This window comes from Pholis gunnellus (genome assembly GCF_910591455.1).
Source record: "Pholis gunnellus genome assembly, chromosome: 13".
NCBI classification, from domain to species: Eukaryota; Metazoa; Chordata; class Actinopteri; order Perciformes; family Pholidae; genus Pholis; species Pholis gunnellus.
In genome coordinates, this window is record NC_136540.1 from 485,984 (window position 1) to 510,796 (window position 24,813).

Below are 24,813 nucleotides of genomic sequence, written 5' to 3' on the forward strand. Positions count from 1 at the left end.
GAAATATCAGGAATAAGATTTAAAAATAGACTTTACCGGTACTCTACCACGGTACCACGAGACTTTACTGGAACAGAGTATTTGTACTGTGGGGCATTAGTACTTTTACTGTAATAGAGTATTTGTACTGTGTGGTATTAGTACTTTTACTGTAATAGAGTATTTGTACTGTGTGGTATTAGTACTTTTACTGTAATAGAGTATTTGTACTGTGTGGTATTCATACTTTTACTGTAGTAGAACTGTGTAAAATAAATATAGATGTTTAAAACAAGTAAATAGTTTTTACTGTAAAGCCCTTTGTATATTTAAACGGTGCTATAAGTTATTAGTATTATAATTAATATTGTTATTATTATCAATTAAATGACAACAAATAAACGAATCAATAAACACACAAATCTTAATATCTTAATTCACAAAACTTTATTTTCTAGGAAAAAATAATTTCATCGCTCCTCTGATGCAAAGCTGGAGGCAGGGCTAAGTTAGCCAAGAAGCTAAGCTAGGCTAAGCTAAGCTAGTTACAGTAGTTCTGCAGGTCGAAGATGTTGCAGGGCCGGTGGCAGCACTGCTCCACGATGCCTCTCTTCACCATCATCTCCATCTGGTCCTTGAAAGCGAACTCGGCCACCTCGTTCTCGCCTGCCGCCCCTGATGCTCCGCCCACTTTAGGAGGGAGGAAACCTGAGGGGACAAACAGACAGGTGTTCAGATGTCGTAGTGTTCAGGTGTTCAGGTGTCGTAGTGTTCAGGTGTTCAGGTGTCGTAGTGTCCAGGTGTTCAGGTGTCGTGGTGTTCAGGTGTTCAGGTGTCCAGGTGTTCAGGTGTCGTGGTGTTCAGGTGTTCAGGTGACGTGGTGTTCAGATGTTCAGGTGTCGTAGTGTCCAGGTGTTCAGGTGTTCAGGTGTCGTGGTGTTCAGGCGTTCAGGTGTCGTGGTGTCCAGGTGTTCAGGTGTCGTGGTGTTCAGGTGTTCAGGTGTTCAGGTGTCGTGGTGTTCAGGTGTCGTGGTGTCCAGGTGTTCAGGTGTCGTGGTGTTCAGGTGTTCAGGTGTTCAGGTGTCGTGGTGTTCAGGTGTTCAGGTGTCGTGGTGTTCAGGTGTTCAGGTGTTCAGGTCTACGAGGTGAGCTCACATTGAGTAATCACAATGTTCTAAATGTGTTCACAAAGACTTTCTTTACTTTTACTTCACATTTAAGTGAACAGGTGAGACAATTGTATTAGTACTTTTACTGTAACATAGTATATTTTACTTTCTGCTATTAGTACTTTCACTGTAAGAGAGTAGTATCACAGTGTTGTATTAGTATTTTCACTCCCGATGTAAAAACTTCGTCTTTAGTTTTCAAAGCAGTTCAGATTAAAACTGAGACCTTTAGTAGTATTACAGTACTAGTATCACAGTATTTGTACTATAGTACTATATAAAGTACTACAGAGGCTCTGGGTCCTGGTCTCACCCATCAGAGGGTCCACGTCTCTCTTGGGGTCGTAGAAGAAGCCTCTCTCTCCACAGACCATGTACAGCGCGTCCACCAGGTGAGACCCACACAGGTGCTGAGGACCAACGGCCGCCTGAGACCCGGGACACGACAAGACCAGCAAGACCAGCAGGGACACGGACTGGAACCAGAGAGACGCCATCATGGAGGAGGACTAGGAAGTAAAGACAGACTCGATGTTCTTCACTTCATCTACAGTGAGCTCAACCATTCATCTGAAAATATATCAATATACTACTTTATGATAAATATGAATGATTCAAATAGAGAAATACAACAAGACGGATTCATGGAGGAGAGGAGGAGATAGAGGAGGAGATAGAGGAGGAGATGGAGGAGAAGATGGAGGAGGAGATGGAGGAGGAGATGGAGGAGAAGATGGAGGAGAAGATAGAGAAGGAGATAGAGGAGGAGATGGAGGAGAAGATGGAGGAGAAGATAGAGGAGGAGATAGAGGATAAGATGGAGGAGAAGATAGAGGAGGAGATGGAGGAGGAGATGGAGGAGAAGATAGAGGAGGAGATGGAGGAGGAGATAGAGGAGAAGATGGAGGAGAAGATAGAGAAGGAGATAGAGGAGGAGATGGAGGAGAAGATGGAGGAGAAGATAGAGGAGAAGATGGAGGAGAAGATAGAGGAGGAGATGGAGGAGGAGATGGAGGAGAAGATAGAGGAGGAGATGGAGGAGGAGATAGAGGAGAAGATGGAGGAGAAGATAGAGAAGGAGATAGAGGAGGAGATGGAGGAGAAGATGGAGGAGAAGATAGAGGAGGAGATAGAGGAGAAGATGGAGGAGAAGATGGAGGAGAAGATAGAGGAGGAGATAGAGGAGAAGATGGAGGAGAAGATAGAGGAGGAGATGGAGGAGAAGATGGAGGAGAAGATAGAGGAGGAGATAGAGGAGGAGATGGAGGAGAAGATAGAGGAGGAGATAGAGGAGGAGATGGAGGAGAAGATAGAGGAGGAGATGGAGGAGGAGATAGAGGAGAAGATGGAGGAGAAGATAGAGAAGGAGATAGAGGAGGAGATGGAGGAGAAGATGGAGGAGAAGATAGAGGAGGAGATAGAGGAGAAGATGGAGGAGAAGATAGAGGAGGAGATGGAGGAGAAGATGGAGGAGGAGATAGAGGAGGAGATGGAGGAGAAGATGGAGGAGAAGATGGAGGAGGAGATAGAGAAGGAGATAGAGGAGGAGATGGAGGAGAAGATGGAGGAGAAGATAGAGGAGGAGATAGAGGAGGAGATGGAGGAGAAGATGGAGGAGAAGATGGAGGAGAAGATAGAGGAGGAGATGGAGGAGAAGATGGAGGAGAAGATGGAGGAGGAGATAGAGAAGGAGATAGAGGAGGAGATGGAGGAGAAGATGGAGGAGAAGATAGAGGAGGAGATAGAGGAGAAGATGGAGGAGAAGATGGAGGAGGAGATAGAGGAGGAGATGGAGGAGAAGATGGAGGAGAAGATAGAGGAGGAGATGGAGGAGAAGATGGAGGAGGAGATAGAGGAGGAGATGGAGGAGAAGATGGAGGAGGAGATGGAGGAGAAGATAGAGGAGGAGATGGAGGAGAACATGGAGGAGGAGATGGAGGAGAACATGGAGGAGGAGATGGAGGAGCAGCGTCTCACCTGTAGAGGAGGAGGAGGAGACAATGAAGAGGAGCAGCAGTAGCAGGTCAGCTGGGAGCTGGTTGGTGTGAGGAGGAACAGAGGAACTCCTCCTCATTTATACTCCTTCACCTCCACCTGGACACGCGCCCTCTGAGTGTGTGTGTGTGTGTGTGTTTGTATTACTGATGTTGTGGGGGTCATTACATTCTAGAGTGTGTGTGTGTGTGTGTGTGTGTGTGTGTGTTTACTCCTGATTACTCCTGATTGGTCGGTTTCAGCACTCAGTAAAACAAACAGAGCTAATGAGCCGGCGTGATGCGATCGCCTCTTATTGACGAACACGATCACCGATCAGCCGCCTGCTGCTGCTGAGCTCAGCGGAAACCGTCACACATTAACACATCACACACGTTCTTCTTCTTCTGTGGTGCTTTCATTCTTCATCGTTTTACGAATATTCGCACAACTGCAGTGGATGGAAACAATACTTCAGTCAGCTGTTATTTTCATGGTTTTAAGGTAATTCTGTAAAATAATTGGATCGACTGTTGGATCGACTTACAGCGTATTTATTGGAGATATATTGATGTGGATGATACAACAAAGACTTCTACAGAATAAACTCTCTGAGCTGAATTTTTAATCAGATATCAACGTTACAAACGCTTTTGTGTTTTCTAAGAAAAGCAACTTCTGTTGCTTGTTGTAAGAAAAAGCTGGAAACTTATTTGAACAATCGTTCTTTGAATCAATGAGACTTTTTGTTTTGTATTTCTCAGACTATGAACATGTTGTGTTACTCGTATTATGAGTAATAATACTGTTTCACTTCTTGTGTGTTGTTGACGAGTTCTTCATATTTTAACTCTTATTGTCTTTAGAAGTCGTCATGGAAACACAAACGATAGCTGGCAGGTGATTGGATGAACCAGCTGTCACTCAAAGCTTTAGAGCTGCTTCATGACGTTTGTTTAAATAAAAGACGAGTTTAGAACTTCTGGAATAAAACGTTCAAGTTGAGGTTTATTGTAGTAACGAAGTACATTTACTCAGTTTTAATTGTAGTATTTTCATCTTCTGTGATTTTTTTACTTCTCTCAGAAGTTAATATTGTACTTTTACTTAGATTCAGATTTGTAATATTAAATAATGTACTAGATGATGTATTATTACAGATTAAACTAGCAGCAGTATAAGAACACAGTAATCACAGTACATCACATTATGTTACTCTAAGTACTTTACTGGTACTTTAAGTGTATTCTGATGCTGATACTTGTGTACTTTCAGTGAGATTTTAAAAGCGTCGTACTCGTACGAGCTCGTTCGTCACTAAAGAGAAACTCAACGAGGCGAGGCTAGCGTCTCCATGACGACGCGTCGACGATGACGGAAAACTAAATGAAGTGTTTTTGTGTTTTTGTGTTTTTGTGAACTCGTCTCAGATTTCCCAGAAACCAAAGCTGCTGCTGCTCACTTATTAACCAACGTCTGATTCGCTCATTTACTGAAACTTTAACACGTATTTATATTGATTTATATTGATTTATATTTATTTATATTTATTTATATTTATTTATATTTATTTATATTTATTTATATTTATTTATATTTATTAGTGTTAAATATCGAGCTGTTGATGAAGTTTTAATTCTTCTTCTATTGTTTTCTTTAATTGTGTTTTATGTTTGAACTCGTACATTTATTGAGTGTCTTTCTGAATAATAATTATCTTGATATATAATAAATATTATCATTATTATGAATATTTTACTTGTGCAGTGGTTTAGAGGAGACGAATACAAAAGGAAGAAAAGTTGAAGTAAGAAATCAATTTCATGTAAATTACATTTTTTAACAACAAATAAAAGTTGATTCTTCAAACTTTAACCTTTCTGTTATCTTGATATTAGCTTTACTTCCTTAGTGTAATAATAATAATCATAATAATAACAGCAAAGTTAAGTAATCTCTTCCTTCTAGTATTATTTGTCTTTGACCTGAATAAAACACACAAAGTACAGAATAAAGTGTTATTAATACAATTAAGTTTTATGTTTGCTGTGCAGGAAGATTGTTTGGTAACACTTTATAATAACTACTATGAAGCATTAGTTAAACATGAGTAAACACTTAATTCATCATTTATAAAGCATTGTTCCTACATTAACACCCATTAGTATGCAATTCATAACAACAGTTATAAATATTTTATTCTTGATTATTAAGCTCGTCTATTGATTGTGTTTTTATACTTTATAAATTATTGATTCCTCATTTGTAAATGAAGTATTATATATATTACAAACCAAATATTAAGGAGTTGTAGATGATTAATACGATCATTTATAAAGTGTAAGTAGATGATTAATAACTTATTTAGATGAACATTATTCATCCATTTATATATGTAATGATTTATGGTTCGGGACTATGTTAATATATGCTTTATAAACGCGTATTAATAGTGCAATTCATGATTAATTAGGTAGTTACTACTCGTTAGTAAAGTGTTGTGTGTGACCTCATCTAAAGTGAGGACTATCTTTGTCTTATAAAGCATTTATAAATGACACTGAAAGCCCACAGACACAACACAAAGTGATGAAGAAGAAATCAATATTTATTACAAGATGCAAACAATATACTGTTAAACACAAACCTCTCAGCCATTCATTCATGTAGAAACCTAAAGAAACAGATTCTCCTTCAGGAGAACGTGTCTGGATATAAAACGTTCACATTCACTCAGATAAACAGATCGATGGTCATCTAACATCGTGGTTATCAGATAACAGCTAACGTTAGTTAGCCAGCTGTCAGCTGGATTGCTCTATTGACACCGGAGGTGACGCGGTAGCGTGCGCCGCCTCAGGACCTCTCGTTAGTGACTTGCTAGCTGGAAGGCTAGCTACAGACTCACCGTACATAACGTGTAACGCTACGTGCCAGCAAACTAGGAAACACACGGACGGACATTGGAGGCCCGTCAGCGGTCTTTCTTTCTGGCCCGGTCCGCGCGCCCTTTCAACTGAGGTCGGAGTTTTCCATCACGTAAGTACACTTCCGTATCAGTTCCTGAGAGAGACGTTTGTCCCACGTTGATGACGTATGAAGCGGGATTTCTCTCGATTTCACTTATTTGGCGGATCGGATCATAACCTCATTGATGTCTTCTGAAAACCACCAGCGCCCAAAGCACAGAGTGAGCAGATTGGGCCGGCTGCCATCGGGACAGTGGAGATTGATATGCTCGGTATGAAATGAATAATGAAATAAGTAAATGTAAACTAATATGCAAAGCTGCTGGTTAGCTCCAGTCGTACATTTACAAACGTTTTATTAGAAACGTATACAAAACACACAAAACATATATTTATAAAGCATATATTAACATAGTCCCTAACCATTAGTGCATATCTAAATCATTATATATATATAAACACATGAATAATGTCCATCTAAATAAGTTATTAATCATCTACAACTCCTTAATATTTGGTTTGTAATATATATAATACTTCATTTACAAATGGGGAATCAATCATTTATAAAGTATGAAAACACAATAATGAAATAGACGAGCTTAATAATCAAGAATAAAACATGTATAACTGTTATGAATTGCATACTAATGAGTGTTAATGTAGGAACAATGCTTTATAAATGATGAATTAAGTGTTTACTCATAGATATATATATATACACTACATATATATATATATATATATATTAGTGCTGGGCAACGCGTTCATTAATTAACGCCGACAATTATTTTATCGCGCATTTAGTGGACATTTTTTACTCAAGAACCGGCAGACCAGCCGGCAGCGAGCGGTGAACAGCTGTTTGTGTGGCGTCTCTTCCGTCTCTTCCTGTTTCCTTCACCTACGTTCCCCTGGGTCCTAAGTCCCTCCATGTACAGCTTCTTATCACCCTCTATGTACCAACGTACATTTATAACAAACACCACACATGTTACAGTAATCAGCGTTGCATAGTGTCTGACCAACATACCAACAAAATACGTGATTCATTTAAAGTATTGTTTTAGAGTTTTTATTTGTAATATGTACAATAAGCATATAATTTAGTTATCGCTACTGAGAATTTAACAAACATAAAAACATGGCGTAGATAGGTTTGCAGTTTTCAAGATGTATATTTAAATTCATCTCTGACACACATGAAGATAAAGTTGTGAACACCGGCTGAATATCTATTATCAGAATCATTATAACTGTGTTATAACTGCTACTGTGTGAAGAGAATCCTGCTGTTAACAAGAACCTGATGAGTTTAAAGTGTTTACAAACCAAATGTTATTGACCTTTAGTTCATATAGCAGTACTTTCAAAATAAAAGTGCGCAATACACTACTTTTGAATTCATTATTGAATTTTGCGCATAACAATGAGATTAATCATGATTAAAAATTGTAATCGTTGCCCAGCACTAATACATATATATATTGTTAACATTATTAATAATACTATTTATTGTAGAGCACCATATAAAACAAAATTGCTTTACAACAGCACATAAAACAAACTATTATTTAAACAAAGAACATCAAAGTAAGATGAACTGTAATATATAGTTTCAATAACATAAAATAATGAAAATATGAATTTAATTATAAGATTAAAATATTTTTTCAATTAAATACACAAGAAAAAAATTATTTTTAACGAGGAATTCTCAGTTTTGATGCATAATGTTTTAAAACCGCTGAGCTGACAATTTTTCTCATTCAAATGAAAAGACGTCATCAGAGGATCACTAGCCTACTAAACCATCAGTCCTCTATTACGTCCTCAGATGAGTTTTAAATACAGCCGCTCGCGCCTCACTCGTTTGTAACGATCCAACATCAGCTGACCCACGATGAGCGGAAGAGGAAAAGGCGGTAAAGGACTGGGTAAAGGAGGCGCTAAGCGGCACCGTAAAGTCCTCCGTGATAACATCCAGGGCATCACCAAACCCGCCATCCGCCGTCTGGCCCGCCGCGGCGGAGTGAAGCGTATCTCCGGTCTGATCTACGAGGAGACCCGCGGTGTGCTGAAGGTCTTCCTGGAGAACGTGATCCGTGACGCCGTCACCTACACCGAGCACGCCAAGAGGAAGACGGTCACCGCCATGGATGTGGTGTACGCGCTGAAGAGGCAGGGCCGCACCCTGTACGGCTTCGGAGGCTAGACCACGTGACATTACGTCACTAAACGACACAACGGTTCTTTTAAGAGCCAATCACATCTTCTGAAGAGTTGATCTCCTGAGTTTAATATCAATGATGTCACTATAACTTCACACCTCCATGCATAACTTACTTCCTGGTTGTTTGAAGATAGAAAAGCTGTGATTTAACTTTTCACCTTTTGAGTGTATTATCCTCAGATAAATTATTCCACATGTGGTGCCAGTAGATCTAACTTTAAAATAAAATATCTGTTTAAGATTAATTTAACGAATACTTATTTTAGCATTTGGTATAAACATTAGACTAAATCTGTGATAAGAGGAAGAGCAGAACATGGTCCAGAGGGAACTACAGAAATGTAGAAAATGTGTTTAGAATAAACCAGCAGATCATGACGTCATCACAAACATTACGGGATATTTTAAAGTGTAATATCTATGACGTCGATAAATAGAACTGTTACAGACAGACTGAAGGCTTCTTTACATTTATTTGATTCATACTAACATAAATGATGCTCTACTGGACGTGTTGGTATTATTATATAAATGTAAGAAAAGACATTGTTAATGAAAAACATCACAATATTAATCTGTAAGGAAATTATTGTCAAATTGTACAAACAGTAGAATAATAAAATACTAAAAATGTAAGAAGTTGTGACGACCCTCTCTGGCCTGTCAGTGGGAACACCTGAAGCTCTGGTCCTGGTTCTGGGTCTCAGAGCACCAGGATAAACCCCTCTGGATCCTCAGTGGGTCGTCTCCTTCCTGAGACACACGTTTTGGTTCTGGTTTGTTTCTACACGCACACACGCACACGCACACACACACTATAATAAATAATGGTTGAACAAAGTGATATTAACGAGTCTCATGAAACTAAAGAAAGTGGAGGTTTGTGGTTGATATCGTACCTCATTTGTATTATTTTTCAAGATAAAAGTAGAACTTTAAGTTTCTTTTTATGAAAAACTTATAAAAAACGATATCTAGTTTTTTCACTTTATAATTCTGTTTAAATCGTGTTCATGTTTCTAAATAAACTAATACTTCATGTATCACTCGTAATATATTGTGTATTTGTACATTAAAGAAATTAAACAAATCATTATTTTTAACCCTTTATTCTGCTCAACAAATACTTATTTTAGTTTTATATTGAACGTTATCTGCTCAGTTTAGAGAATAACTTTGTATTTTAAATGATTTACCTTATTTGTAATAATCAATAACTGGTTAACAAATAGTTTGTCACGAGAAGAGATTCACCGTCATGTCAGGCTGACGTCAGCCTGACGTCGGGCTGACGTCCCAGATTATCGTTTAGAGTTTTGTTCAATGTTTAGTTCATGTTTGTAAACAAGTTCATCATGAAAGGCTCATTATTCACTTAATCATCATCATCGACTCTGATAATTAAACTAAAAGCTGAAATGATTCATGAATAACTGCTGAAACGAGAGATTAATCGTCTGAAACATGAAGACAGAAGCTCAGAGCTGAATCACTACGCAGGAAGCTGAACGACGTTCCTGTCAAAGGAAAAGTAGTTCTAGGACTAGTAGTACTAGAACTACTAGTAAGTAGTATCAGTAGAACTATCACTACTAGAAGAAGAGTCACTGGTCGTTGAAATAACAGGATTTATGGATTTTCTCAATAGAGATCAAATTATTAAAATAAGTTTATGTGTTAAAACATGAGACGTCATAGCTGACTTGTCCTTTTAGGGTCAAACATTTTGATAGTTCAACAATTTCTGTGGCTTAAAAACAGAACCAGTAGAGCGACATGAAACAAAGATGGTTGCTGAGTCAGCATATGAAGGATTTCTCTTTAGTTGTAAGTGAGTGGCTCTTAAAAGAGCCTTTGTATTGTTGATCAGCCGGTTGGGGGCGTCTACTTCTTGGCGGTCTTCTCGGTCTTCTTGGGCAGCAGCACCGCCTGGATGTTGGGCAGCACGCCGCCCTGAGCGATGGTCACTCCGCCCAGCAGCTTGTTGAGCTCCTCGTCGTTGCGGACGGCCAACTGCAGGTGACGGGGGATGATCCTGGTCTTCTTGTTGTCGCGGGCAGCGTTCCCAGCCAGCTCCAGGATCTCAGCGGTCAGGTACTCCAACACCGCCGCCAGGTACACCGGAGCTCCGGCACCGACACGGTGGGCGTAGTTGCCCTTCCTCAAGTGTCTGTGGACACGACCGACGGGGAACTGAAGCCCGGCACGAGAGGACCTAGTCTTGGCCTTCGCTCTGACTTTTCCTGCTCCCTTTCCTCGTCCAGACATTTTGTAGTTTAGGTAGTTTCTTCGGTTTGAGAGAAGTGTGCCCTATTGACGGAGGATCTGGTTATTTATAAGAACCAAGCTGCTCCCTGATTAGTCAACAAGAGCGTGTCTATGATCGTCCAATCAGAGAAGAGTAAGTCAAGATCCTGTATTCTCAACAAGGTTTCCGCTTTATACTGCTCCTTCACAATAAAACCTCACGATTAAACCGGAAATGTATTAAATCAATCACATATTGCTCATTTTGGTATAGATTATTATTCTGTACATTGCCTTTGTGTTTTCATATAGTTTGATAAAGGTTACAAACAATACAAACACAGAGTTCTGGAGTCATTGAGGTGAAAGCGGTTTCACAGGACAGTGAGGTATCCACATCCTCTCCTGAACTACATCATTTAATTATTATCTGAAATCACAATCAAACAGAGTTTAATGTGTTTGTTTATTTGCTGTAAGAGTAGGATTAGTGGACAACAAAGACACCTGTGATAAAGATGTAAACAGGTAGATTAGATGAGATACTTTATTCAGACCCAGGGGGGACATTTCTCTGTGGCAGCAGCAAACTTCAGTAATATGAAGTGTGGAAAATGCAGAACAGAGCAGCACCTATTCAATTTAAGAACATAATGCAATAAAAATGCAGAGAATATACACTAAATAGAAAGGTATTAAATTAACGAAGTAGGAAAAATAAAGTAAACAGTAGTGCAGGAGATGGTGCAGCGTGTAGTCTTGTGGAGGAAGATGTGTTCAAAGGTTCATCAGAGTCTCAGCAGAAGGTTCTGATCCAGCAGAGTGATGGAGCCTCTGAACCACTTTGTGAATCCATTTTAATCCAGATAAGTAAAGATAAGAGAAGAAAAAGAATAAATAAATTAACATTAAGTTTAATTGTACTTTAATTGAGCAGATTCAATAATAAATGTATTGAAGAGCTTTGACAGACAACAAATCAATAAAACCAGAAAGCTCAACGAGACGATAAACAAACAATCTAATAAAATGTAAAATAATTTAGTAAATAAAGATAATACGTATAAATTGAATGTGCAATGTAAACATTTCTCTGTAATATATTATATAATATATATATATAGATATATATAAACACACAGATCATTAGAGAATCTAATCCAGAAACAATGTGTTTTGTGATTTAAAGGTTCAAATCTTTTAGCATTGATCAGTTCTGTAGCATGGTTTTAACAAATGTGATAAAATTAAACATTTAGACTTTACTCAGCCAGTTCATTATAGGAATGATGTTCCATCTGTTAAATTAAAATATCTATAAAACAAGGTGTGTTGGTGTGTGGAGCCCTTTGATGTCAGCTGGTCTCCATATTAAAGAAAACCTGGATGATGAAGATGTTTATGAAACTACACACAACCTAACCCACTGCAAGTTATCTTACATTTAATTAACGAAATTTGATTAAAAAGATTAACTGTTCATCTATATTGACATCTAATAACGATTTGTAGTGTAACGTGTCTCAGGACCACAGCTCTCAGAGGCGGGTGTGTGGCTCTTAAAAGAGCCGTTGGTGGGTCACTACAGTCGGGTGAGTCTAAGCCCTCTCTCCGCGGATGCGGCGGGCCAGCTGGATGTCTTTGGGCATGATGGTGACCCTCTTGGCGTGGATGGCGCACAGGTTGGTGTCCTCGAACAGACCGACCAGGTAAGCCTCGCTGGACTCCTGCAGAGCCATGACGGCGGAGCTCTGGAAGCGCAGGTCGGTCTTGAAGTCCTGAGCGATCTCCCTCACCAGGCGCTGGAAGGGCAGCTTGCGGATCAGCAGCTCGGTGGACTTCTGGTAGCGACGGATCTCCCTCAGAGCCACCGTACCGGGCCTGTAACGGTGGGGCTTCTTCACTCCGCCGGTGGCCGGGGCGCTCTTGCGGGCAGCTTTGGTCGCCAGCTGCTTCCTGGGAGCTTTTCCTCCGGTGGACTTACGGGCGGTCTGCTTGGTTCTGGCCATTGTGGTTCGTCAGTCTGCTCTGTGATCAGAGATCAAGAAGGAATGCTGTGTGAGCGGGAACGGCGGCTTTATAAAGGAGCTGCCGGAGTCAGAGCGGCGCTGATTGGGCCACACGGGGAGACACGTGCGCTGGTGCTGAGCTACTATTGGACTGAAGGAACTCAAAGTAAACCACTCACACAGCGGCAGGAAAACGGCCTCTGATTGATGTGATTATCAGTAATAAATAATGTGAAATAAGAAGCGTACATCATGTTTATATATTTAAATTATTAAAATGATCTGTAGTTTTATTTTTTTCATAAACCACAGTATCAGTAATCGAATAATATATACTTTGTTCTGCCATTTGAAGTAAAATCAAGTTTTGACTATTTTTGAGGTCCCATAGAGAATGAATGGAAGCTGGAATTAATGATTTGAACCGTCAAATTGTTTTTATTTCTAACTATTTAATTTAATCTTAAATGGAAACTTGCTATTATAAGTACAAAACAAAGTTCCATACTTTTACTTTGACGGAATATTATTAATACTTAAGTCACATCAGCATCTGAAATAAACTGATTTAATGTCATGGTAGAGAAATATTGATTATTCATAAACAAAAACAGTTCTATATTATAAGTAACATTAATGTTGCAGCTGCTCAGTGTATTTACTTTATACAGCAATAATATATTTTATATGATGACCTGCAAAGTAACATTATATTAAAACGTTTTTTATGAAATAGTCAAGATAAAAATACTGAATATTTATTCTAAATGAGTTGTTTTAGATTCAATGACTTTCATCATCCGTTGTGTATTGAAGTCAGACTTCTGTCGCTATATTTAAATTACTAGAAAATATAAAAGTATAAATGTCCACATTTCTCCTGATTTAGGTTGTATTTCATAGGGACCAGTGTGTGAGGAAGAAGCTCTCCAGGAGACCATGTGGTGGCTCTTAAAAGAGCCGTTTGGTGCACATGTGCTGGCGACTGAGCTGCTTCACTTCTTCTTCGCTGCAGCTCTCTTGGCTGGAGTCCTCTTCCTAGGCTTCGGCTTGGCAGACTTTCTGGGAGACGCCTTTTTGGGGGTAGCTTTTTTAGGGCTAGCCCTCTTGGCCCTCTTCTTCGCTGCCAGCTTCTTAGCGGCCTTCTTCGGAGACGCCTTCACCCTCTTCGGAGACGCCTTCCTCTTCGGAGACGCCTTCCTCTTCGGAGACGCCTTCCTCTTCGGAGACGCCTTCCTCTTCGGAGACGCCTTCACCCTTTTCTTAGCCGGCCGTTTCTTCACCGGTGTCCTCCTGACGGGGGATTTGACCCTCTTCTTCACCGCTTTCTTCTTTGGGCTTCTTTGAGCTTTGGGCGCCGCCTTGGCGAGCTTGAAGGAGCCGGACGCCCCGGAGCCTGAAGCCTGGGTCAGAGTTCCGTTGGTCACCAGCTTATTCACCGCAATGATGATGCGACCCCTGGACTTGGCAACATCGACGCCTTTGTCAGCCAGCGCCTTCTTGATGCCCGGTAGAGAGACGCCTTTCCGCCCGCTGGTTCTGGTCACGGCGGCGATAATCAGCGTCTGGAGGGGTGGTCCAGCTTTAGTGGGGCGAGCCGCTCTCCTCTTCGGGGATCTCGAGGATCTTGCGGTCTTAGGGGATTTCGCCGGCGACGGTGGCGCTGCTTGAAGTTCTTCTGCCATCTCTGCTTCTCCGTGTGGTTCCGCTGTGTCGGTCTGAAGGTGTCCAGGCTGACGGCAGGAGGCGGGTGTTATACAATACATGAGAACCGTGGAGAGTCAACTGTCCCAGCCGCTCCGCCGTCCTGCTGAAAACATGGGACACTTTGTGTTTTCTCTTCCACCGTTTTAGGGATAAAACTCACACAAGAAAACAGTTTTTAAACAAAACGGTTATCGCGGCACCGACAGAACAGTTTCCCCTTCAGACAGAGCTCGTGTTCGGCGACGAGGACTCGTTTATTTAACCCCAGGAGGCTTCAGACCTCTCGGATACGCGGTCACTTTGTTCAACTCACAGAGAGTTTCAGTCACATTTCTCCTCTTAAAAAGTCTAAAAGTGGTTCTTGTGAAACGTGACCGCGGTGTTCCGGTTACCGGAGACACGGGTGGAGACGTTAACACGGAGTCCCCGCGGTAACGTGATTTATTCGGTCAGAACCAGAGCAGTTCTCGGTGGTAGTAAACACAGGTGTTGGTGGTTATCCGTCTCAGGTAGATCCGCTGGCATCGATCTCACGTCATCATTTAGAATAATTAAATCCTGTTGGATTGTTTGACACGTTCTGTTAATAAATGGACAAAATGAATCTGATATTTCAGAAGTAAACGTGGAATAAATCAATGTTCTCTTTAGGACTCCAGCTTCTGTGTTTGTATTTTCCTTCTAATCTACAGTTTATATCACAAATAAAATGTATTTTTAATCAAATATACATAGACTGTCATTTAATGAAAGTGAAGATCAGATATTATTATTGAGCGTTGGCATCAGATTCAGGTTTATTGTCAAGTTGTTTCACTTAGTTCCTAATATTAAGTCCTGTAAGTTTGTAAATCACATAGTTAGGTTTGTCCCATAATATGATTATGACATGGGCACAAAGTAATACATGTTAGTGAGGAACCAGAGTCAGTAGAACGGGTGGGTGGCTCTTAAAAGAGCCGTTGTGTGGCGCTGCTGGTCTACATCACGGATCTACTTGGAGCTCGTGTACTTGGTCACGGCCTTGGTGCCCTCAGACACGGCGTGCTTGGCCAGCTCACCGGGCAGCAGCAGGCGGACGGCGGTCTGGATCTCCCTGGAGGTGATGGTGGAGCGCTTGTTGTAGTGAGCCAGACGGGACGCCTCACCGGCGATGCGCTCAAAGATGTCGCTCACAAAGCAGTTCATGATGCCCATGGCCTTGGAGGAGATGCCGGTGTCTGGGTGGACCTGCTTCATCACCTTGTAGACGTAGATGGCGTAGCTCTCCTTCCTGGACTTCCTCCTCTTCTTGCCGGTCTTGGTGGCCTTAGACACGGCTTTCTTTGAGCCCTTCTTGGGCGCTTTGACGGTTCCCGGCATTGTTGAAATAGTTCTAGTGTCACTCAAACTGATGCGTGCCTGCCGCTCCGTCGTTGTATATATGTGCCCCTGATGCTAATGAGGCTGTGCTGTTGCGCGCACAGGATTGGCTAGTTGGTTAGGCGAGCAGTGAAGCCGATCGGTTCTACCAGAGATTACGTTTAGAGTATATAGTAGCCTAGTATATTGTATATTAATATATTTAGTTGTATAACATTTAAGTCACGGTTTCATGGCCCCTTAGCCTCAATAGTTATTCAATTGATTCGGTTAATTAATTTAAATTTATCAAATTACATTCGTAAGTTCATCATTTTAAACGGAATTATAACATACTTTATAAGTTATAAGAACCCTGTTTCTCAACATATTTGGATCAAATGTAAATCCTCTATTTTTATTAAATTGAACATTTTAAATACTTTCATTCTCAGCATGTCTTGATGAGTCAACATGTTCAACATATAGTTTTTTCAGCTACTTATGTGAGGGATTTAAGTTTTAGAGCATTCCTAGTGCTGGATATTATATGTTACAGTGTGTTTACTTGTAAGAGTTTAGACCAAGAAGTAATCTCATCATCAGAGGTAATTTCATGCTGTAAGAGGAAGGTGTGAGGAGTGTACTGGAAGCGGGGGTTTGGCCAATCAAACAAAGGAACTGGCCCCAAGAATGTAAGGAGGTGTCTGCCAGCGGGGGATGGAACGAAGCTGGCTGACCTAGGTGAGAAGAACAGAACAATGGGTCTTCGGCCCAGGAGGGGCTTATTGGATGAGCCAATCGTGGGAGCTGATCGATGGGCTCAGGGATGTAACTTTGGGGGGACAAGGAGCTGTGAATCCCAGGAGAGAGACTTCCTTGGGGCCATCCAGTGAACACACTAGTTTGCTGGGTGGCCTGAACGGGGTCTCACATTTATGGAATATTATGTTTGTTTTATCATTCATGGTGTACTTCAGTTTGCAGTTGTTTTTGCTTCTGTTGGTTATTAAATATCTTGTGATTTTTGATCTGGACCTGCCGATTCCTGTCCTCCATCAGAATGGGAGCAGGGGGGGGGCTTCTTCTCCTCTGGGCTGCTTTTCAACATGCGGCCTTCCACAGTTCTGAGAGGTTCTGAACCTAACACTTACTTCTATAAGAAGAAAACAGTTCAGGTTTATATTGAACCATAAATAACTTTAATATCATTTTTCTGTTTTAATGTGTACTTCCTGTTCTACATGTTCTGTTCATATCATATAATACTTTCACACATTTATACACAAGTCAATTCATCAGGTCATTTTATTTAAATGTGAGCTCATTTTTACATTAAACATTAACACTATAGTTAATTATACTGTACGATCCCGTTATAACTATTTACATGATGCAGCACATTCGTAGTTTTTTGCAGCTGAAGAGGATAAAATAATGTATTGTGAAAAATGTAGTGCAAGTATAATATTAACCTCTCAGATGTTTAGAAGAGGAAAGTTTCATTATTCAAATTAAAGTATAACTCATGTTTGCACTTAAGAAAGTGTACTTTGTTTCATCGCACCACTAGCATTAAGGTGTGTTCACACCAATCGCGTTCATCGCGTCATTCGCGCCGCCGGTATCGCCGGGGACTATTTGTGTTCATTCGCGTGCATCGCGCTGGACGCGCCAGAGAGGGGGCGTGGCTTATCGGCCTGAAAGCTGTTCAACTGTCCGCCATCAACCGTAGAAAAATAACCTCTATTTCTGCTCAGTACGTGTTGTGGAAGTCCAGATATCACGGGGAACTAAACGCCGTCATGTCTGGTTCATAACATAGTCCGGAGGAGCTCCGTGGATTTCATCGAGCTCACTGTGTCTAGCGAGCCACACGTCGGCTGTTTACTACAGCTGTATGAACACACAATAAACTGACTTGGCTGTGATTTAACGGCAATAAACCGACAAAAAGGGACTCCGAATTAACTACGTAATGATGCCGATTTGTACTTGTTTTCTCAATGGAGCTCGGATCGATCGGTGCTATGCTATGCTAACATTATAGCAGCTCCATCAACACTCACAACAAGGTCATCTAGACGTAAATACGGTAGCGTCTATTTCATTGTTTGTACCATATGGTTTACACACACATGTACACACATAGTTTGTCTCTACTGATATGAGGGATTGTAGAGCTCTGGGTGAACATGGCGGCTACAGCATTTATTTCCTGATTCAACCACAGCAGGACTTCACTGATGACATGGGGAGCAACTCAATGCTGATAGGCTATCGCGCTGGAGCGTCACGCGATTTTTTCGCAGAAGTTCACATATTTCAACTTCTGCGTTTGGGGCGGTTCGGCGTTTCGGCGTTTTGACGCGCCAACCCATCGCAAATTCGCGTCTGTACAGACTTCGTATGTAATCTTGCCGCGTTCATCACGTTTATCGCGTTTGGTGTGAACACACCTTTACTCGCACCTTTAGATATCACACTTCCACCTTTAGGCCGCATGGCACAGACATGATCCATGTCGTTACTCGTGTTTAGTCTTAGTTCCTGAGTACATCAAATATCAAAGTCAGTGTCCAATAAATACTTAATTTTTTAAACTCGATTGAACACCATGAACATTCCAGGAAGGGAACTGTTCCTCTTCGCTCATCGTGAGTCAGCTGATGCTGGATCGTTGACTGAGACGAGAGAGGCGCGAGCGGCTGTATCTAAAACTCACCTGAGGACGTAATAGAGGACTGATGGAGACATTGTAGTGGGCGTGGCTATAACTCATCGGCCCGTCCCACAAAACGTCTTTCTTTTTTCATTATTATTTATATATTTTAAGGATGATTCGTCTTCCTGCATTTATTGTTCAATGTTTTCATAATGAATATTTAGAGCCTCATATAATCGTAACATTTACATGTACTTTTACATATTTAGTCATTTTTACCCCGTTAGTAAATGAATGAATTATCAAGAACAAAAACATCTCATTCTTGACCTTTTCCTTTGTAAATAACTCTAAAGTCCAGAAAATAATATTTTGACTTTGTTTCAGATATTTTCTAAAATGAAACTTTATTTTTCTTTAGTTTGGCTTCTACTTCACATACAACAGTGTTAATAAACACGTGTTATTTATTGATTTTCGGATTCATATTTGTTGTTATTTTGTGACTTTACTGAGATTGAACACAAGATGGCAGCAGAGGAAACATGGAGGAGCTCATGAACAGAGAACATTTAACTGTAGAAAAACATGTGAATTATTATTATTATCATTTTTTAAATGGTAAAATCTGAATTATGTTTGATGCTAAAACCTCTTAGATTCAGTTTTTTTTCATATATATGTTTATAATATATGAAATAGTAAAAATGTGACAAACATAATAAATACTGGACGGCAGCGTTCACACGTTTAGCTGCAGTTTGCTTATTTTAATAAATGAACGATTGAAATCAAACTTTGAGAAGAAGTCACCAAACTTATTTTTTTAATTGTGAGAAAGAAGTATATTCCCAAAATACAAATGTTTGACAATAAATGTATATTTTAAATTGTTCTGATCATACAGGGTCACTGTTGTAGTTTTATAGTTTTATTTTGCTTCCGTTAATTCCATAATGATCAACAATTAACTTTAATAGTAGTAGGTGTAATAATAATACTTTATATATACATGCTGTTGTAAAGTGGAAGATAAAATGGTTGTAACTGTTAATATGGTGTAAATACTTCAAGTACTTCTCAATACTCAATGTAGAATATAATTTACTTAAGAAACTACAACGACCTGCATTCTCTCTAGTGTCCACCAGGGGGCGACTCCTCTGGTTGTATAGAAGTCTATGAGAAAATGACTCTACTTCTCTCTTGATTTATTACCTCAGTAAACATTGTAAACATGAGTTTATGGTCTCAATCTCTAGTTTCAAGTCTTCTTCAATACAGCATGATGTTCATTTAGTGAATGATGGTCCATTTTTATAAACTTATATTCATGTTTATAGAATTTGGCAAAAATAATCTATATATTTATAATATACGTCCTTTCCTCAAAATATGAAATGTTAAAAAAAAAATTAGAGATTCTCATACAAAACATCGATAACACATTTTTAAACATCTTCCAAAAGTTGAGTAAAGTTTTGCACAAAGTACAATTTATTTCTAAATCGTTCTTAGCTTTGTTGAGAAAACGCTCCGCAGGTCAAACGTGCGAATCTTTAATTTTTTTATTTTATTCTATGTTTTTATTTTATATGAGACATGAAGAATAAAATGTTTTTAGATTAAATTATGAGAGTGGAACATTCATTTTTTAAGTTTTTTAGGAATATATGTTTTAGAATAAGAGCAGAAATAAAGTCGCTGTTTCATCTTTTATTCGTCTGTAAACTCGTGAAGAAGAATTTAGTTTCTCACAGACGAGCAGCTTGAAGGTTTTTCTGTTTTTCTCGCACTGAAGTCATAAAGTTTACGAGCCGACGCGTCACAAACTTTCCATAAAGTGGAGTTTTATGGTCGTTAGCTGGTTAATGGTTTACCTGAGGACAGGTGACAGGGAACAAGGTGGACACACACACACACACACACACACACACTAACACACACACACACATATACACACACACACACACACACACACACACACACACACACACATATACACACACCCTCCTTATCTCATTGTTTCTATAATGTTCATGTTCTTCTTCTTCTTCTTCTTCTTCTTCTTCTTCTTCTTCTTCTTCTTCGTTGTATTTCATTAGAAGTTTATGAGCTAAAAATAAAGAAGTTCGGGCACAATTAAGCTAATTTAGACTTTTTATATTTTTAGAGAAATGCATTTGAAATTATTATTTTTTTTCTAATGTTGAAAATCTTTAAATTATTCTAATGTTGTAGCATTTTAGTTTTTTTAATTGACCTTTTCTTGCTCTTTGACGATGATATTGATTATTGATTTATTGATTTATTGATTTAAGATGTTTTTATGCTGCTTGTTGAATAAAGATGATTTGTTGAGCTGCTGTTATTAATTATTATTAATTTAAATTATTTTATTTTCTCTGGTTGTTTTGATAATAATAATAATAATAATTTACTATGATTATTATTAACATTATTATTACAAATTGTATTATATAATAATCATTATATATTTAAAAACATTTTAAATGTTCAAAATCAAATAACTGATGTTGTTTTAATGTTTTAATGTTTTAATAAGACAAAGAAAACATTCCATTTAGGAGGATAATTAAGTGTCTACTCTATAAAATATAACTCTATATATATCTATGTGTATATATATCTATGTATATACATAGATATATATATATATGAACTATCTATATATATCTATGTATATATATGAACTATCTATATATATCTATGTGTATATATATCTATGTATATACATAGATATATATATACATAGATATATATAGATAGATATATATATACATAGATATATATAGATAGATATATATATACATAGATATATATACATAGATATGTATATACATAGATATAGATAGATAGTTCATTCAGAATGAAAATGAATGTTAATTACGTTTTAATTTCTTTGTGATGAACAAACATTCATTCAGTATTTTTGTTAATTATTATTTTTATTCTCGATGTTTTTCATCGTTAATGATTTCTTTCGTTCGATCGATTAATAAACCTTAAATTACACTTTCATGACTTTAGACGATCGACTTGTTTGAACGTTTATTTGATTTCTGAAGAACAAACATGAATTAATCAGAATTTAATAATTACATTTTGGGAAAGTAAATAAAAAGCTGTTTGATCCCAAAAACAACATGTTTCAGAATGAAACAGCAAAATGTTTCAATGTTTCAGTCTTTCATCAAATCTATTAGTTTTCATTTACAGATGTAAAAACGGCCTTTTCTTCAGAGCGAAACATCTTTATGTTCATGTGATGTTTGTGATTTAATGTTGTAAAGATAATATAAATAAATATGTTGAAACTTTATGGAACCAGAAGCTCAAATTATTGTTGCTTTTATGTGATTTTTACAGCAGCCGACTGAACTAAATACTCATCAGCGTAAAACAATAAATCTCCATAAATCCATAAAGCAGCAGATCGTTCCTGCTGGAAGGTCGTCGGTTTGAATCCCAACGAGCAGCGACAGCGTTTATTCATTTCACTCAAACAGGAAATCAATGTTATTTAATAGTATATATTCATATATATCTGCAGATAAATAAAGAGATAAACACATTACATTAGTTATTGAATATATATTATATTATATATATTATGTATTATATATTATATATTATACATTATATATTATATATTATATATTATATATTATATATTATATATTATATATTATACATTATATATTATATATTATACATTATATATATTATACATTATATATTATATATTATACATTATATATTATATATTATATATTATACATTATATATTATATATTATATATTATACATTATATATTATATATTATATATTATACATTATATATGAAAGGTTGGTTGTAATTGTATTCTCTGTATTTGTAGATATTATTTTGTACTTTTTGAATTGAGGGCAATAATATTTAGTAAGTCCAGTTGTGGAAAGTACATTTAATCAAGTACTACACGTATACTTGAACTTGTATTTCTATGTTCAGAAGTATTTCATCTTTAATAAATGTTTGAGTCTAAAAGAGAAAATGTTTCAGTATTTTAATAAACAAAATTCAGAGAGAAGTTTGTGTTTAATTATTATTATTTAAGGAATAAAATAAATAATTACACTGAAAGAAAACACATTAAAAACATTCTCTCTCTTCTTATATATATATATATATATATATATACTGTATATATATATATATATATATATATATATATATATATATATATATAAGGACAATAACATGGTGTAAGTGGTGTTACTGAAGTGTTTAAGTACAATTACAGGTACTTGTACTTTACTTGAGTTTTTACTTTCATTTTGAAAGTTTTTATTTTTTCACAATGAACGATCTCATGTTATTATACACAGTAGTACATCAGTCAGAGCGGCAATTTTACTGCAGAACAAGTACTTTTACGTTTAGTACATGAAGCTGATAGTACTTCAGTACTTGTCCTCATTGTAATAAAGTATTTGGTACTTTTAAGGATGTGAATACTTCTTCCACCTCTTGTAGGTAGTATTCTTTAGAGTATTTGGTATCTGTGTTAATAAGCAGACCTGTTGTTTTTAAAGAGTTTATGAAACGTTCACATTAAAGTCCTCAGATCAGAAACTTCATCAACAACAAGAGGAAACACACAAAACACACAAAACACACAAACACACAAAACACAAGAAACACACAAAACACACAAAACACACAAACACACAAAACACACAAAACACACAAACACACAAAACACACGAAACACACAAAACACAAGAAACACACAAAACACACAAAACACACAAAACACCGGCGAGATTTATCAGATGAAAGAGAGGATCTGTTGTGAATGTAATGTTAAAATCTGTATTTATGTTTTTATATACATATATATATATATATATATATATATATATATATGTATATATATATATATATACATATACATATATATATATATGTATATGTATATATATATATATATGTGTGTTCTTTGTAATGTAAGGTTTGTTAGTTAGTCACAATAATCTTTTCATTAATATATTTATGGAATATTGTTTTACACTCAAAACGGTTTTGGTTTCAACATTTTAGTTGTTTGTTAGTTTTTAATATTTGTGAATAAATATTCTGATGTTTTGTTCGCCGGTGAAGACGGAGCAGAATATTCAGGCGTCCATGTTTGTAGTTCTGTAAAGCAGCAGCTTAGTTATGAACTAAAACTCCTGGTCACACTTCACAGATGCAGTCTGGGTAAACCATGGCGGGAAGCCAGGTAGACCCCCCCCCCCCCCCCCCCCCCCCCCCCCCCCCCCGCTGTTAGCATACTTTAGGAGACGTAGCATTGTTAGCAAAGCTTGTTAGCGGCTCCGGGGTCGTGACCTCTGACAGCAGTGAAGTAAGACTCAGGTTAATAGGGTCGTTAAAGTGTCAGCGGCCCTCATGAGAGAGGTCAGCCTATTAGATTATTACAAGGCAAACAGTGACACACACACACACACACACACACACACACAGCGGCTGCTTTCATGTGTGTGTGTGTGAGAGCTAATCATATATAGAAAACATACACAAATCAGCATCGCACACAGGGATGGGCTGCTTTAATGGAGCTAATGTGTGTGTGTGTGTGTGTGTGTGTGTGTGTGTGTGTGTGTGTGTGTGTGTGTGTGTGTGTGTGTGTGTGTGTGTGTGTGTGTGTGATTAAGCACTAATCTCACATTCTTTTCATTGATAACGGAGCTCAGATGTATCGACATGATTCTTGTTCGTCATCATTGAGATTGATTTGTCGTCATAAAAAGAACACCGGCAGCGTGTACATGTGTACATTTGTACATTTGTCAGTATTCTGAGGTATTAGTACTTGTACTCACTTGGAGGACGTGTTTTCTTCTCAGCGGGTTATAACGTCACGGATCGATGAGTCAGAGGGAACCGAAGCTTCCACACTAAACTGTTCCTGTTTGTTCCAAACAGATTTCTATTTTTCTTCTGTTTGTGGTTCTGGGCTGATCGGGGTCAAACGTAGAAGTGGAACACACAGAAGAGTAACACACAGAAGAGTAACACACAGAAGAGTAACACACAGAAGAGTAACACACAGAAGTGTAACACACAGAAGAGTAACACACAGAAGTGTAACACACAGAAGTGTAACACACAGAAGAGTAACACACAGAAGTGTAACACACAGAAGAGTAACACACAGAAGAGTAACACACAGAAGAGTAACACACAGAAGTGTAACACACAGAAGTGTAACACACAGAAGAGTAACACAGGTGATGATGGCGCTCTGTGACTTCCTGTAAAACCTTCATCGGTTAACTATTGAATGTGTTTAACAGCCTGCAGCTCAGAGACGAACTCACACAGTTTGAAATGATAAGAAAGTAAACAAAGGGGGAAAAACACATTCTTCATTTAAATACATTTAAATACATTTAAATACATTTAGCTCTGCATGTCTTTGGGGAGAAAAATCAAATATTACAAATATATCA

At 38.1% G+C, this 24,813-nt stretch overlaps 5 protein-coding genes across 5 annotated transcripts; 1 reads left to right on the top strand and 4 right to left on the bottom strand.

Annotated features, from left to right (window-relative positions):
- Positions 1-424: 424 nt before the first annotated feature.
- On the bottom strand, positions 425-1,645 carry ins (preproinsulin; the record flags this gene model as incomplete). The annotated part of the gene is made up of 2 exons (XM_079171665.1): positions 425-687; positions 1,462-1,645. 2 exons carry the CDS (start codon positions 1,643-1,645, stop codon positions 521-523), a joined length of 351 nt encoding a protein of 116 aa, XP_079027791.1. The 3' UTR covers positions 425-520.
- A 6,349-nt stretch (positions 1,646-7,994) lies between these two features.
- Positions 7,995-8,524, top strand: LOC306705026 (histone H4; the record flags this gene model as incomplete). The annotated part of the gene is made up of 1 exon (XM_079171666.1): positions 7,995-8,524. The coding sequence occupies one exon, from the start codon at positions 7,995-7,997 to the stop codon at positions 8,304-8,306; it is 312 nt and encodes a 103-aa protein (XP_079027792.1). The 3' UTR covers positions 8,307-8,524.
- A 1,641-nt stretch (positions 8,525-10,165) lies between these two features.
- On the bottom strand, positions 10,166-10,592 carry LOC306705022 (histone H2A-like; the record flags this gene model as incomplete). Its single annotated transcript, XM_079171662.1, has 1 exon — positions 10,166-10,592. The coding sequence occupies one exon, from the start codon at positions 10,590-10,592 to the stop codon at positions 10,209-10,211; it is 384 nt and encodes a 127-aa protein (XP_079027788.1). The 3' UTR covers positions 10,166-10,208.
- Positions 10,593-12,169: 1,577 nt separating this feature from the next.
- On the bottom strand, positions 12,170-12,580 carry LOC306705018 (histone H3.2; the record flags this gene model as incomplete). Its single annotated transcript, XM_079171658.1, has 1 exon — positions 12,170-12,580. The coding sequence occupies one exon, from the start codon at positions 12,578-12,580 to the stop codon at positions 12,170-12,172; it is 411 nt and encodes a 136-aa protein (XP_079027784.1).
- A 2,700-nt stretch (positions 12,581-15,280) lies between these two features.
- Positions 15,281-15,649, bottom strand: LOC306705023 (histone H2B 1/2-like; the record flags this gene model as incomplete). The annotated part of the gene is made up of 1 exon (XM_079171663.1): positions 15,281-15,649. The coding sequence occupies one exon, from the start codon at positions 15,647-15,649 to the stop codon at positions 15,281-15,283; it is 369 nt and encodes a 122-aa protein (XP_079027789.1).
- Positions 15,650-24,813: the final 9,164 nt, after the last annotated feature.